This window comes from Charadrius vociferus, unplaced genomic scaffold, assembly GCF_000708025.1.
Source record: "Charadrius vociferus isolate BGI_N301 unplaced genomic scaffold, ASM70802v2 scaffold1, whole genome shotgun sequence".
Lineage (NCBI taxonomy): Eukaryota > Metazoa > Chordata > Aves > Charadriiformes > Charadriidae > Charadrius > Charadrius vociferus.
Genome location: NW_009647680.1, coordinates 10,237,244 through 10,252,962, shown reverse-complemented (window position 1 = coordinate 10,252,962; position 15,719 = coordinate 10,237,244). Strand labels below are relative to the sequence as shown.

The window sequence follows — 15,719 nt, the reverse complement described above, 5'->3', positions numbered from 1 at the left end:
TTTCCTCTGGAGGGAGAGACCTTCCTTCTCCTCACCCCATCCCTGGCGGGGAGAGGAGGGGGGAGGGATCCCCCTGCCCTCAGCCCTGTCAGGCCGGGCTCCCCTGCCCTTTGCTCCCCGTCCAGCGGAGGGTGAGTCAGAGTCTGGCAGGCTGCGAGCAGGTGGGGACAGAAGCTGCCTCCTACCTCGAAGGGGAAAAGGTTATTTTCCTTCCCTCTCCCCCTTTCTTTCTCCCCCGTAGGTGGTGGGGGCTGGGGCAGGGTGAACTCCTCCTTGGAGCCCTTGGGCCTGTGAAACTCTCGCCATGGCTGTCGGTGGGGTCGGGACCTCGCTCCTGCTGATGGCCGGCATCGTGGTAACGGTGGGGCTGTGCAGGAGATTAACCCGCCGCCGGCTGCGCACCCGCCAGCGCCTTTGCACTTTCCTTTTGGAGATGTTGAGCACCTTCCAGATTTGCGCCTGCACTAACGAGCTCTCCCTGCTCGGCAATGTGGAGCCAAAGCCGCACACCGGCCTCACGCTCACCTACGGTTTCACCGTCCTGCATGGCTTGACTCTGACCGGCAGCACATGCAACCCCTGTGGTACCTTGCAGCCGATGTGGGGCGGTGGGACGTCGGTCAAGATGGGTGGACTCAAGATCGGCGCTCAGTTCGTGGCTGCGGTGCTTGCCAGGGTGTTCATGTACTTTATCTGGCGCCTGGAGATGGCAGAGCCACATTTTGGAGCGCTCTCACAAGGCTGCAGCAACCCCATGCAGACTACAGAGGCACAGGCGTTCTGCATAGAACTGCTCTTTTCCGTCGTTTTCCAGCTGACCGTCCTGCGAGTGGAAAGCATTAATCCCAAATACAAAGTCCATTTGATCGCTCTTCTCATCACCATGCTCGTGTATGCAGGTCAGTCTTACTTTTTCCCTCTGTTCCTGCAATAAAGTTGTAACAGAAGGGTTTTTTTATATTCTTTAAAGTGTTAAGATGCAAAACTATTTTTGTTAGATGACAAATAATGCATCAAGGAAAGTCTTTGGTCCTACATATATGGAGTTCATTTGAAGTTTATGTAAAGTTTGCCTGGCTAGATTGCAGGCAGGTGTGTGGGGTTAAGAATGGAATGAGTTACAAATTTAAAACAATGTCAAATCTACAAGTAAATATGGTTAAGAGTTTCACAGGACACTGTTCAAATATCTCAGTGAAGGATCGTTTCATAATCCGACTTTATATAGCGTGAGAGATTTCATACAATGTGCTTTGATTTCTAAGTGGCATTGCGAGAGAGCACTGCTGTCTGCATCAGGAAAAAATGCTGATTGTGCAACGGCAGGGTACAGACTGGTATTACGGAAGTTTGGCGCTTAAATAATGCATAATTCATATCAATGCAGTTTATTTAACTGTGTTAAATCCTTAAATCAGAAGCAGGTATGGCTATTTGTAGAATGCACGCAGAAGACCTCATGAAACCAAACGTAAAAAAAAGAAAAATATTAGGTGCATTTACAAGTCTCCTGTCGCTGTAGTACCCTTTGTGGCTGTGTCCTTGTCTCTGCCCGATTGTCACCTCATGCTTCCCAGAGCTGGGACGCTGTCACCTGCGCAGCCTCTCTGAAACAGTGGATAGGAGGAAGTGAGAGGAGTCAGTCTGAACTTCATTCTGCTGACTGTTGATGCTGCCTCTTGTCCCCAGTGAAGTGCCACAGTTAATGTCACTTGAGGACTGCCCTGCAGGGAGTAGATTGTATGGAGATTCTGTAGTTTGGGGTGTGAGGAGGTGAGAGAGAGGGATGGTTACGGAGCTCCTTGCTTGTGCTGCAGCCCCCACCACAGAGAAAGTCACCTAGGAAATTATCAAATCCGTTTATGAGAGAAGGAGATCACTCTTTTACCTGCAAACATCTGGGATGTCATGGATGTTTTGTCCAAAAGGTTTAACTGTATTATGCTATCTAATATAACAGCATATAGTAGATTAAAGTACATTTGAATTTTCAGATGTATTAATGAAAAAACCTTTACTCATTATGTTTAGCTGAAATTAGCTAATAACTGAAAGATTAAAAGAAGTCCATGGAGACTTTTGAGAATTAACTTAGCAATTTGAACTACTTTCTAAAACTAATTTTTGAAGGCAGCGGCAAGGTGTCAATCCATTTTAGCACACTAAATATATTTCTGAATTGCTCAGTAAAAGTGTAGCCAAAGATTATTCTGCCTCTTCTACAAGCATAGAAAGCTGAACTCCTAATTCTTAACATTCCTTTCCTGCTTAGCAAATAGTCCTATAAAATAATACGTGTCACATTGCCTTTCTCTTCGCTCGTTCCTGCAAAGAATTCATGCCCAGTGCTGTTGGCCAGGCTGGCCTCATATCTTTTTCTAGCAGGAGAAAGCTGCGTACCACGTCCCCTTCCTTGTCATAAACTTGGACTTGTTATGACTATCCAGTGCAATCGATCTGCATGTACTTCTAGGAAACAGCAGTCCAACTGTGCCCAAGCCTCTTGCACATGCACAGTTTGTGCTGTTTCGTGTGCAGATCACCCTGTGCTATCTGGACATGTTTCTTTCCATTTTTTTTAAATCTAGAATCAAGTCTACTGTAAAAATATAAATGCATTCCAGGGAGCGCATCCTGAACTTAGTTTTATTCTCTCCTTAGTGGAAAATCAAATTCTCTCTTGTCCACTCTGGTCCAAGCTTCCTAAGGTTTGCTCTTTTTGCTGTACGCTCAGTTTCCAAAAAAAAAAAAAAAAAAAAAAAAAAAAGAAGAAAAAGAGGTTCACCACTCCTTTTGAAACTGGGTGTCCAGCAAAGAGAGCAAACCTTAGGAAGGTTGGAGTGCCATCCTCCCCCTGCAGTAGTCATGAGCCCGGTGTTTACTGTGCACTCCTGAGATGTGGATTGAAGCCTCCTGAAGCAGAAGAGCACCTAAACCCCAAGATTCCTGTCACTGAGCTATTACGCAAGTGTGGGAGCAAGCTGCTGCTATTAATTTATTTCTGTGATGAAGTCACAGGCTTGCACCGTAACAGATCTCTTTTTCAGTGGCAGGTTAGGTAGGTACATGTAGAGGTTCTTAGAGGTTCTCAAACCTTTCTTGCTGCTTCTTTCCCTGTGCTCACACCTACACACAAGCATTCCCCAGGATATCCTCCATTCTCCTGCCCCCTCCATTTTGAGGACCCCCCCTTCCCACAGCCGCTCAGCACATCCTCCTGACAGCACGTAGAGTAGCTGAGGCAGTAGCGAAGGGCCTGGTAGGCAGCCGTCACCTGTGTCTGGCGCATATATACCACCTGTAGTATATCCTGCGGGTCTCGTGGCGTAGCCCTAACCATGCCTCCACCACCTCCAGATTGAGAAACAGTGCTTTGTACACGCTGAAGGAAGAGGGACTTCCAAATCGGGTGTTATGGCTAGCGGCCTTCATCAGGCGAAGTTCTCGTCTGCAAGATTTGAATACAGGCAGATGCTTAACTTTTAGCTGGGCTGCATCATTCTCAGGAAATCTTCTGCGCCTCTTCGTTAACTGTTTATAAGAAACTTGAGCGCTTCTTTAAGAGGAATGGATCTTTCTTGCTTACCCAGTACCAAAGGGCCAGGCAGCCAGCACTAATGTAGGAAAAGCAATGCTAATTTAGGCAAACTGGTAACATTCATTCTTTTTCCGACAAAAATAGCAAATAGTTTAGACTATTGTATGAATAATGATTTTTCAAACTTTTATTTGACAGATACGGTGTTCTAGCTAGAAATTCAGAAAGATGCATTAAATTTACAAAACGAAATTCATGCTAATGATTTCTTTTTACACTCTGATTTTAAAAAACAAATCAAGTGTGCCCTCAGGATCCAGGTTGATTACAGTTAGGAATGAACCAGAAGTCTTAGAAAATACGTCTCGTACATAACGTTATCATATTTCATTCCGTGTATTGTGTTCTGCTATGAGTTTGAAAGCTGTATCCTGTAAGAGGAATGATTGCTGTCTAAAAAGGCCCTGTAAGAAGGATTATCTCTTGCTCCAGTTTGGCTTGGGTAAAATTTTGAAGGATAGCCATATCCGTGTGGCTTACACCTGTCTTAATTGTATTGATACACATACAGGGCTCAAAAACATTCAGTTTTCTTTAGAGGGTTGACTAAGTGAAGTTGTTGGAAAAAATAAATGTTGATGGGTTACTGTTGTGTGTACCCCATAAAAGGTACTTAAATATGCCATGCAACTTACATCAGGTTATACAGTATTTTCAAAATTACATGATGTTCCTTCAGTTTTTCTTCTACTTTTTCATAGTTAAAAATATTTGGATTTTTTTTTTTTTACATTTAGTCTTACACAGAGCAGATTTTTATAATAGTGCATACTGTATGCAAAAGCTCCAATACTGCATTTGCTCTGTTTCTTCTACTAAATAGAAGCAAAAAGGGAATATTATGTCTTTGCATATTAAGGGAATGATTCAGAAGCTAAGGATGCAGACCATATACATGTTGGTAAAGAATATTTTTGGATATTTCCTTTTGGAAAATATTAATTAGGGGAAGCAAAAAATCACACCTTTTGAAGACTTTTTCATTTACAGGAAATATTGCAATGAAGTCAGAATTGGATGAAATTGGTTAAGTGATTCTGAGTCTAATATATCAAGGCAAAAATGGCGTACATACTTTTAATTCTGAGTGTCTTCCTAATTGTGGTTTTGCCTTTAGTAATTCCAAAAGTTAAAATTACTTTCTCACACATTGCGTGGAGCCCACATTACTTCACCTTTTTAAGTTTTTATGTGTAACAACAGCAGAGATGTTACATTTCTTTTGCCATGAAATCATTTATCTTTTCTGGTACACAGACTGAGATGTTTAATAAATATTTTCAAATAAGATTATACTCATGGCCCTGGCCTATGGTTGATATTCCGGTAGTTACTAGTAATGAATGTTGAAGAAATACTGCAACTGCCTCCCGAGAGTGAAATTCTGCTCTTGAATATGTGCTTGTGGGTATAAAAGCAGAAGCAGTGAATTTATAAACAGATTAAAGCAAAGTAAATTATTGTAGATGGCCTTCCTGGCAACAGTGGAAGTTGTTAATGTGTCAGCATGCAGAATAACAGACTGCACAGTAAATCTGAGTTGCTGTTGAGAACAAGTGTAAAAGCAGAGTAAACTGAGTAGGTCAACAAAGACTAAAACCTTCTCGAACTGTAATAATGGTAAAAGAAATAATGAGTATGTAGAAAGCGAAATACAGGAGAGTAACAAAGACCAAACTTTCGGTAAATGATTGCATACTTATAACAAATGAGGATTACAGGAGTGTGGTATTGGTACAAAGCCTAAGTTCAAAGCTCATGCTATCTTATTTGGCAAAAATCAAGAATGAGCTTTAAGAAACTAAATAGGCAAAATTATCTTTTATGGGAATAGATTAATAGATAAAACAGATTTGGATTGGGTGGTAACTAATACAGAAATACAGATAATTTTGCTATGAGTAATGCTTTCTATGCAGGATTGCAGTGAGAGGAACAACATATGTCAGAATTAAAAACACCTCCAGGTTCATCTGCAGCATAATTACAGTTTAGTCCCCACAATGTCATATGTTTGGATCTAGTTATTTAGAGGATGTTTGGGCAACTTCATTTAAATCTGAAGTCAGAGGCAAGGAAAGATGCTTGGCTTCTTTCAGCTTCCTTTCTGAAGAGAGTGGACTGGGGTTTGCTTTTATTTTCTTCAGATAACATCTAGAATGACTGTGAAGGCTTTTCCCACAGTTATTACCATATGAGAATCTTAGTGTTCTAGAAATTGATATGATAATATTAGTGTTTTATTAAGAAAGTATAGAGGTCAGTTTAGCAAGAACAGCGCTTGAAAGTTTTTTTCCATTATCCCACTGTATGCCTTACGTGCAGCATGGGCATGTAATGAAAGCTCAGTATTTGTTTACTAATATTTGCGTAATTTCTGTCTCTTCTAAAAGCGTGATGCAGACTGTATAAAGCAGCTTATTGTTTTGTCAATAGAAACATTCAACATTAGCCAAACCCATCTCTTCAAAGAATATTTGCTAGAAAGAGATAAAGGAAGTTATAGCCTACACTTCAGATATTTTAAAGCATTTTAGAAAACAGTTAAACTGTTAAACATATCATCTTGTAAATAACTTCAGAAGAGTTCATCTGTTCAAATGGTTTCTGCCAGTTCATTTTATTGCAGTGTGCCTTTCTTGTAGTATTGTGTGTGTGCATTTCAATATTCATTTAAAACAAACATTAAGAAAGATGGTTTGATTTCATGTTGTTTATATTTTATTGCAGGTGGAAATCTCACAGGAGCAATATTTAACCCAGCATTGGCTTTTTCATTACATCCAAATTGTTTCTATGACAAATTCTTGAGTTATTCACTAGTGTATTGGATAGCACCATGCTTAGGTAAGTTCTTAATACTTTATCTGAGAAAAGTACATGGTTCAAAAAATGGCTAGTCTTTGTTTGACAGCCTGCTCGTTTTCTGTTTTAAATAAAATCCAGAAAACAGTCGATTATAATTTATGTGTAGAAGTCATTCAGAATCATGGTTTTGTGTTGCAAACATAAGCAACATATTTTAAACTTGTTTAACGCTCTATGTAGAGCACCTGTAACACTGTTTTGTGAATCAAGCATCTAATACTGAGTTTTAAACATCATTTTTATTCACAAAATAGTATCTACTGTTTTGATCAGGAAACAACCATATTAGGTTATATAATAATAATATGTTCAAAGTGTAAGTATTTTTGGGATACTTTAAGCAAGATAATGGATCTACCAAAGAACTACAACAACACAATTCTAAATGGAAAAATGTTTGTGTTTTGGTTAGAGTTAACTAGTTAGTTATGAACCAACAGCTGTTTGCTCTGGAGCGTGATCCTTTTGAAGCTGCCTATTGTTTGGCACTTCATGCCTTGGCACTGAAATCCAGCCTGTTTGAGGTATGCTATTCTCACACTGACCAAAGGCCCACCTGTAGATTCTAGCAGAATATTAAACCAGAAAAGGCTACCAGAAAGTAAATATTAGCCTGATTAAGCTCAAAAAGAGAAACGTATTGGTTAGCATGCAGTTTCTGCCTTGCTTTGTGACAGTATGCACCCACAGGTATTAGGACAAGCGCTTAAAATGTGCTTTCTCAATTATTACTATTATAATATAAAATCTCTTCTATCTCTGTAATGTCTGAACTTTGCAGTTCCCATTCTATGAGGGTTTTTTTCCCCCAATCACTGTTGGAAACAATCTGTTCTTAGTTTAAGGAATATCCATAACTGGATTTTTTCTAACTTAAACTATGGTTTTAATTTGGAAGCTATTGATTTTAACTCCTCGTTGTGTGCAAATGAAAATGCTCTATGTAATACTTCACGCTGTTGATTGTTTGTAGTTAGTCCCTACAAATCTTGAGCTTTCTGCTTAGAGGGTATATAAAGAAGCAGCTGGCTAATCCCGAGTTTTTTCATGACTGTTAATCCTATTAGAAGGTACAACAGTGATGAAGGTACAACAGCATGTGAAACACACAGATAAAACATCTGAAAGGGTTTCAGTTATAACAGATAACTTTTTTTGAGTTCATGTCTGTGTGTTTACTTGTATTGACTCTCAGTCAGTCAAAAAGAGAGACACAGTTCTTAGTCTAACTAAAATTCATTTTAATACCATTCTGTTAAATTAGATACCTAAACAGGATGACTGAACAATGGAGTAAGCTTGGTAAAAGCCCATGCACTGTTCCAGTTAACAGCTAATGAAATGTCTTAGGCAAAGCTGATGAGCATCACCTGGGTCCTAGCAGAACACATGATATTTCTCAGAATTTAGGTTTAGCTTTCTGGTATATTAACTGATTTCAACCTGATAACCATTTTGAGATTTCCCAGGTTGTAAGCACTTGGGATTTAATATTTTGGCAAGTGATCTAAAGAAACAGGAGGTGTTCTTGAAACACCATGTTCTACTTATTTAACAAGATGCATCCTGCAGAACTGCTTTGCAGAGAGCCTTCAGGTGATTTCAGCTTGAGTAAGAAAACATCAGCAGATGTTAACATAAATGGAACTATGACAAGGAACTTAGAATGCGATTAGAGATTAATGTTACATTTCTGTGAAAATTCATAACCAGTGGTTTATCATTAGTATAGAAAATACGTACAGAATACATACTTGAACATAGGAAGTTCCATCTTAATATGAGGAGGAACTTCTCTCCTGTGAGGGTGGCAGAGCACTGGCACAGGCTGCCCAGAGAGGTGGGGGAGTCTCCCACGCTGGAGACATTCCAAAACCGCCTGAATGTGTTCCTGTGCAACTGCTGTAGGTGCCCCTGCTCTGGCAGGGGGTTGGACTGGATGATCGCCAGAGGTCCCTTCCAACCCTGACTGTTCTGTGATTCTGTAATATATTGAATGCTGTCTCCTAATTTATGAGAGAAAGGAACTCCAGACCAAGCATTGTAAAGATATGAATACTCAGGACACGTCACTTTTTGTGCAGTGTCACTACTGTAGCCAAACATTTTGTTACAGATCTCAGGTCTGTGGATCACCTGAAGGGCTGGTAATATAAATTGGTAATATAAATACCTCATTACAAAACAAGGGTGCTTCATATAGATGTTTACAACTCTTGGTTTATAAAATAACAAATGTAAGGTGTCTGAGGTGGAAGTATAGAGGAGATTGTTATATTTGAAAATGAATTGATGAATACAGGAGCGCAGAACTACAAATCTAACATGAAATGAAATAAGAAAATAATAGGAATAGATGTCTGTCTTCCAAAATCAGAATAAATCATGAGGCATCTGGGAAAATGACCTGTTATGATGATAATAAAATTCTTGTGAAAAGAACCTCTAAGCAGAATCATAAAAGTAGATTATATGGGAAGGGATATTTTAGATTTAGTTATAAAAATTACTTTCAGAATCCATGTGTCAACAGAAATACTGTTTCAGACTTCCTAGAAACTGGCAGAGGCATAGTGATACACAAATTTGATGTCGCTTCCAGCATCAGTATCTTAGATGGTTACATTACTTTGTTCTTATTTTGGGGAAGTCTATTAGGGTTTTTTTTTGTGATTTGCTGTAACAGCTACCGTATGCAGAACCATGGACTACCATGCCATGAAAGTTCAACTTGCCTGTGCAAAGTGCAATATGATCTCATGTATGGGCATAGCAAATACGCATGAGGACAAGGAGACAGACCATTCCAAATATAAAGGGTACCCTGATGTAGCCGTAAGCCAGTTATTAACTGTCAACTTTAAAGCAATTTTCATAGAACAAGAGGAAGATTGATTACCACCTTCACAAGAGGAGCAGGAAGGGGCAGTTTTCTTCTAGGACAAACAAATCTACTGGTGGCTTATGGTCTTTCATGAATATAATCTTGGAACTGTAGTTAAGAACTCATTTTTCAGAATGGCTTCACTGATGGTGATTCTCCATTAGCATTAAAAAAGTTCATTCCTGTCATAAATACAGATGTCGGCAAGTGTTTATGACTTAGCATAGGCAAGCCTAAATTCTGCACCGTGCACACAGAAGCAATAAGTAGCAGTGGAACAAAGATAGTTTCTGTTGTACTGCCAAAAGAATTCATGTTAGCTGCCCAGGCATGATTATACCATTAGTAATGATGGGGACCGAGCTAACGCTGCTTTTTTCAGTACCAGGGAGATAGCAGCTATGAATGGAAGAGTTGGTGACAAGATACTGGACATGAGGGCAATAAAATGGGATGCTCTTTCCTGTTATTGGTGCCAGCTTAGCATCCTGCTGGGTTTCTAACGCTGTAAAAACAGAATCAACCCCCATTTCTTTAGATCAGTTTTACCAGAAAGACTAATACCATTCCTTAGAAGAAAAATTTTTTTTCACCATCAGGATAGAAAATAAATTCCACAAAAGTCACTTGGCAGTAGATGTAAATGAAGGAGGTAAGCAAGGGAGGAGACTACACGTGAAACTTTCACCTTTCTGCTCAGAGAAGGTATTCAGAGATTTCCATCAAGTTCGGTACACTTAAGCATGGAGCTTTGCAAAGCAACAAGAATTGCAAGTCCACGTGCAGTGAAGTGATCAGCATCTCGAAGACTTGGTAGCCAAGGAGGGTCTCAAGAAACACCTAGCAGAAGTCTCCTGCTCGCAGACCCTGGTCCCCTGAGGGTTTTCAGCTATGCAGACATCATCTGACAGAGCAAAACTCTGGTGCAGTGAGTGAATGCAATCCGGGAAGTTCCTAGAAATTTGTCACTGATCAAGTCTAACTCAAATACTAAAGGGCCAGTGAGTGGTAATCCTGTACTTGACCTGCTGACAAACAGGGAAGAACTGGTGGTGAATGTGGTCACTTCGGTTGTAGTCCTCACAAGAGTTCAGGGTCCAGAGGAAGGAAGACTGGGAAGGTAAATAGCAGAGCTGGTTGGACTTTGGACTTCAGGAGAACAAAGTTCTGCTTATTTAGGAATTGCTATGTCAGTAGTAATTCCCTCAGAAGCTGCCACAAATAGCAGAAATATCCCATGGAAAGGCAATTTTTCAAAAAAAAGCTTACTAACACATTTTGATGCGCAGGAACACTGAGACTGGCAGATAATGTAACAGCAAGGCTGCAAGTTACGGGTGTGGGAGGTTAAGACTGGACTCCAGGAAAACCTTCCAAAGAAGGGTTCAGCAAGAGTGCAACAAGTTACTTGGAGAAGTGCTGCAGTCTCCATCCGTGGAGGTTTTCCAGGACACCGACCTATTTAATAGTAGCTTAGGCAACAGTCCTGCACCAAGTGGGAGACTGGACTAGGCAGAATCCCTTCCAATAAGGATTTTTGCGATCTAGGAAGCTTCATAAAATACAAGCTATGGGTGAGGAACGCTGTCAACCAGAACCTACTTTATTTCTGAAACAGAATATACTCATTTTTTCCAGGAGAAAAAAAATGGTCTTAATAAACTGTATTTAGGTGGCTACCGTTGGACTCGATGATCCTTATGGGTCACATCCAACTGGAGATTCTCTATTATTCTCCTGAAGAACCTGCAATCTCTAACTTTACCATTTTTCAGCTTCAGAATAAACCTTAAACTAGAATGATCTTTGGAAAAAAAAACCACTATCCCATACCCGCTTGCAGCACCTAAAACTGATGTGATTATCAAAACAGACAGTGCTAGCAAACAGCCTTATCCTGTGGGCTGAGGAATGGCGGTTTAGCAGCTGGTTCAGTCATTTATACATCCAGCTACATAGAAAGGAGTCCTGATACAGCAACAGGAATGCACACGCGTTGGATTCACCTGGTCAAACTGCTCTGCCTTTGGCTTGGCTTATACAGATTTGATTAAAACATTAAATATACAAAGAAAACCAAGATTATTAACTCACAAGGATCACTTGCATAGTCTGTTGAAGCTTTCTTTGTGATGGTTTATAAAAGTATAAAAATACTGACCGCCTCTGCCTCTTTTGACAGAAAATTCCATTTTTTCTGCAATCCCTGCTGTTTTGCATGTTAGACACTCAAATACTTGCACATAATGTTTACTTTCAATACCAGTGCTGCGTCCTTTTCAAATACATTTAAAGGTCCTTTCTGTAATTTCTCTTTTCAGGTACAATACTTGTGGCTTTTATATGGGATGAAATCCTTCCTCGGATATCCTGAGACATCGGATTCTGAAATCTAGCAGTACTACATTAAAACTACTTTCAACATCTGCAGACATGAAGCTTTCAAAGAACTTCTGACATCGACTGCCACGCCAACTTTCAGTTGTATTTTCAGATATCACGTTTGAAATATTTGACTTAGAACTTTGTATTTAAATACTTATTTTGTAATAGCATATTGGGATTTTGAGAATATCTGCCAACATTTTCAGTTAAGCCATATGAATGTGAAGGACAGTTAAAACATTGAAACTTTGTCACTTTAGCCATAAGTGCCATTTGCTGACCTTTATTACAACAGCATGCAAAACTAATTTTAGAGAAATACCCAGTCCTTTCAAGGTTTGATTTTATTGGATTTCTTCCCATAGAAGGCACCCTCAAAAAAGGAGCTGAAGATTTCATTCCTATAGTGACCTTCATCATTTTCTTACTTGCAATATATGTACCTCTAAGAGGACGAAAGGCTACACGACTCTCTAGAAGAGTCTCCACAGCTCGATTCTAGAGGTACCCTACACCAAAACTAAAAGTCTGTAGGATCAGCATTATTTTAATAATATCTGAGTGCAGGTAAGTAACCCCTTGCTTCCTTTCGGAAAGGCTCTGCCCCATCCTGTCCCATGACAGTCTGCTCAATGTTTTTCTTGGTTGGAAAAAGCGGTAATAAAGTACCATAAAATTCTGTAGACACATACACAAAAGGGCATTTAAAGCAAAAAAAAAAAAAACAAAAAAAAAACCAAAACCCAATCCTGACTGTATCTGAGATTACTGCTGCCTCTTCACATAGCAAAATAGACAAAGTATATAGGGATGAATCACGTGGAACTTGATTTTATGTAACTCTTACCAGATATTTTTCTTGAAATAAATGAATTTGCAATATAGGAGAATAAAGAGCGAAAACCACAGGAAAGCTACATACCCACACGGGCACAAACGTGCCCTTTACAGCCACAGCAGAGGAGACCACCACCGACAGGTACCATCCTCTGGAGTTCTCTTTCTAGCGTAAGGTTTCTTCTTCTGCAGGCACCTTCATTTTTATGTATGCCAAAATATATTTTTCAAATTTAAGACTAAATTCATTTTCATTCTATATACTTAGTTTGAAAGGAGAGATGATTTAACAATTTCTACAACGACCCAGGAGTAGACCCCTTGACTCATTACCCATGTCACCTTGCAGACCATATTCTAAGAGGAAGGGAGGGAATCAGGGTTGTTTTTTTTTTCCACAGTAAAATTATGAACCAAGTCTTAAACAGCTACTGCTGTCAGCTATCTGTTTTGCAAGAGTTGGGAAGTAAATATTTTCATGTAATTTACTTGTTGCAATAAAATCTTTTCTCCTTTTAATCTTCCAAGGTATGTTTAAAATTATATTGCAAAATGAAATCGACTGTTTGAACATGCATTTCATACAAGAGAGTCTTAATCCACGACCCTGTATTCAGACATTAAAATAAAATAAAAAAAACAGCTTGCTAATACACTGGAGAAAACTAGAACTGCTGGTTATCGTTCAGCAGCACTTTGATCCGAGGGCGTGTAGGCCTGCTAAAGGAAACTTTTTTTTGCTAAAACTCTTCATGGCAAGGGCTGCGCACCACCACACTGTGAGCCTCACAAGGTGTGAGCCTTCAGCTGGTTTTACATCGTATTTATAACTCGGCCACGGAGGGCTGCTAGAACAGAAACCCGACGCATGAGACCTCTGAAAAACATGTATTTTTATAACATGTACTGCTTCTAAAACAGCTGCTTTGAGAGGCTTTTACCTGTCGCTTTCTTGCTTTACTACTTTTTATCCCTTTTACCTATTTTTAAAGTGATCCATACCTTACCAATTCTTTTTTCCCCTGGGACTTTGCCTTCACTGGTGTACTCAAGCCCAGTTTTTAGCCTCATTTCTTACATTTCCTGCATAATGAACTGATTTGCAGGTCTCCTTTGAGTCCACGAGGCCCACAGGGTAAAGGTCTCAAAAAATAAACCTCAAAGAGCATAAATACTGTCTGCCAGGGAAAAGAGAAAACAGAGATACAAGTCTATGGGAAGCCAGGAGGTGTTAGACAGGAGGCCCTACTTCAACGTCATTTTTGACGGCCTGCAAAAGCAAAGTCCATGAAGCAAAGAGGTCAGCTCTGACTTCTGTATGTCTACGTTGTTTATTTTGGCATAATGTAGAGGTTTTAAAAAAAATGGTACAAATCTGGGTGATTAACAAGTAGTTGCTCTATTTATAGCTACTAGAATATAAAATGAAAATAAAAGCCACCAAGAAATAGACAAGCCTTAAATTGACTAAATTAAGGCAGAGCAAAAGCAAAAAACCCCAAAAGTAGCAGAAAGAATGAAAAATAAAACTAGGTTAAAACCTGAGGAATTTAACTATTTTTGGTAGTACAGCCAAAAATTAGTATTTTACATTCAAAGTAATGAATGTTTATGAAATGTTCCCAGAACACAGCTTAAATACAAAGCGTTAATGAAAATAAAACTTGTCAGTCCACACTTCTCAGTGCTACCTTCAGGGCTCAGCCGGCTTTGTTTCCACCTCACCACGTTAATCTTGCTCCACTGATGGGACTGGAAGCACCGTAAGATGCCTGCACCGGGAGCTTGGCAGCAGGACAAAACCAGTTCTCCTTCTGGAGCTTCCTGCTGCCGGGACGGAGTGCGAGAGCACTGAGGGGAGCCGAGTGCGGTCCAGCTGCCCTCTGGGTTAACTGTGCCCATGTGCCAGGATGGGTAACGGGCAGTCTGCAGTTTAATATGAAAAACAACAGAAAGACCACACTCCAACAACTAGATTTACAACAACAACAAAAAAAAACAAACTAAAAAAAACCCCAAACTAAAAAAACCCAGTCTGTTTTAATGACGAATGGTGACTGAGAACCGCATGAGCCTTCTCTCCTAAACTATGGTGCTGGTAGAGTTTTAGCTGTCCCAAAAATCTCCCCCATGCAGATTCTCCAAATCCCAGTGCAAAAAGTTAAAGCATCACACCATACCCTCCTTTGGCACTCCGTATCCCTAACGAAAACATGCATACATTTACATAAATATATATACATATGTATATAAAGGGGCTAGAAAGTAGAATATCTTGTTGTGTAACATGCTAAATACCTAATTTATCCGCAACATCAATAGTTCACAACACTATTAAATCACCAGTAATTTGACAGGCGTTCCTAATGAATATTCAACAGAGTGGTTATAATTTCCACATACTTTGAAACCCAACGTGCTAAGCAAGGCAGGACCACTCAATAGGATTCCAAGAGTTCAGGGCTCGTAAAGAAAACTGTTCATAAACCAACATAATATTGAAAAAATTTTACAAGTCAACTTCAAATGAAAATGGAAAAAGTTTAGACTTTCATTTGAATACTGGGGGGGGGGACGACGACACCTGAATTTGCTAACGTTGCCCCAGGGCAAAAGCACTACCACGCAGAGAGGTGAAAGGGTAAAAGCTCCAGCAGGACTAAGCTCTTGGCAATGTAAAGCCAGGTTCCCACCTTTGGGATGTGTCAGACTAATTCTGTCTTACAGCGCACTCTGCAAATGTTCTGCCCTTTTATTCTCACGTGTAGGTAAATGATGAAAATGGCTTCACTGGACTTTTCTTTTTTGTTATAGAAGAGTGCTAAAACTCAGCTCAGAGTTGCCAGCCGCTTGCTGAAGTAAAGGACTGAGAACTGCAACACAGAGTTGGTTGTGAGATACAAAAAAAATCTTAGTTTATTTAACAATCTTGTTAACATTTAATACAAAGACACAAAACAGTTCTCTTTTTCAGGACTCCACAGACTGTATTCCATCTCCTCTACCACCCAAACTCTGCTGTCGGTGAAATGAAAAGGACAGCACTGAGCTGCGAAAGCCAGTTAACTTGAGGGGCGTTACATTTAGCTTTGCTTTTAATCCTTGGCCAACCCTATTTCCTTTTAGTCGAGTTTTGTAACATTTCTA

The 15,719-nt window shown here is 39.8% G+C and overlaps 1 protein-coding gene across 1 annotated transcript; it reads left to right on the top strand.

Moving 5' to 3' along the window:
• Positions 1 to 304: 304 nt before the first annotated feature.
• Positions 305 to 11,809, top strand: AQP11 (aquaporin 11). Its single transcript, XM_009881221.1, has 3 exons — positions 305 to 899; positions 6,329 to 6,445; positions 11,672 to 11,809. Exons 1-3 carry the CDS (start codon positions 305 to 307, stop codon positions 11,722 to 11,724), a joined length of 765 nt encoding a protein of 254 aa, XP_009879523.1. The 3' UTR covers positions 11,725 to 11,809.
• Positions 11,810 to 15,719: the final 3,910 nt, after the last annotated feature.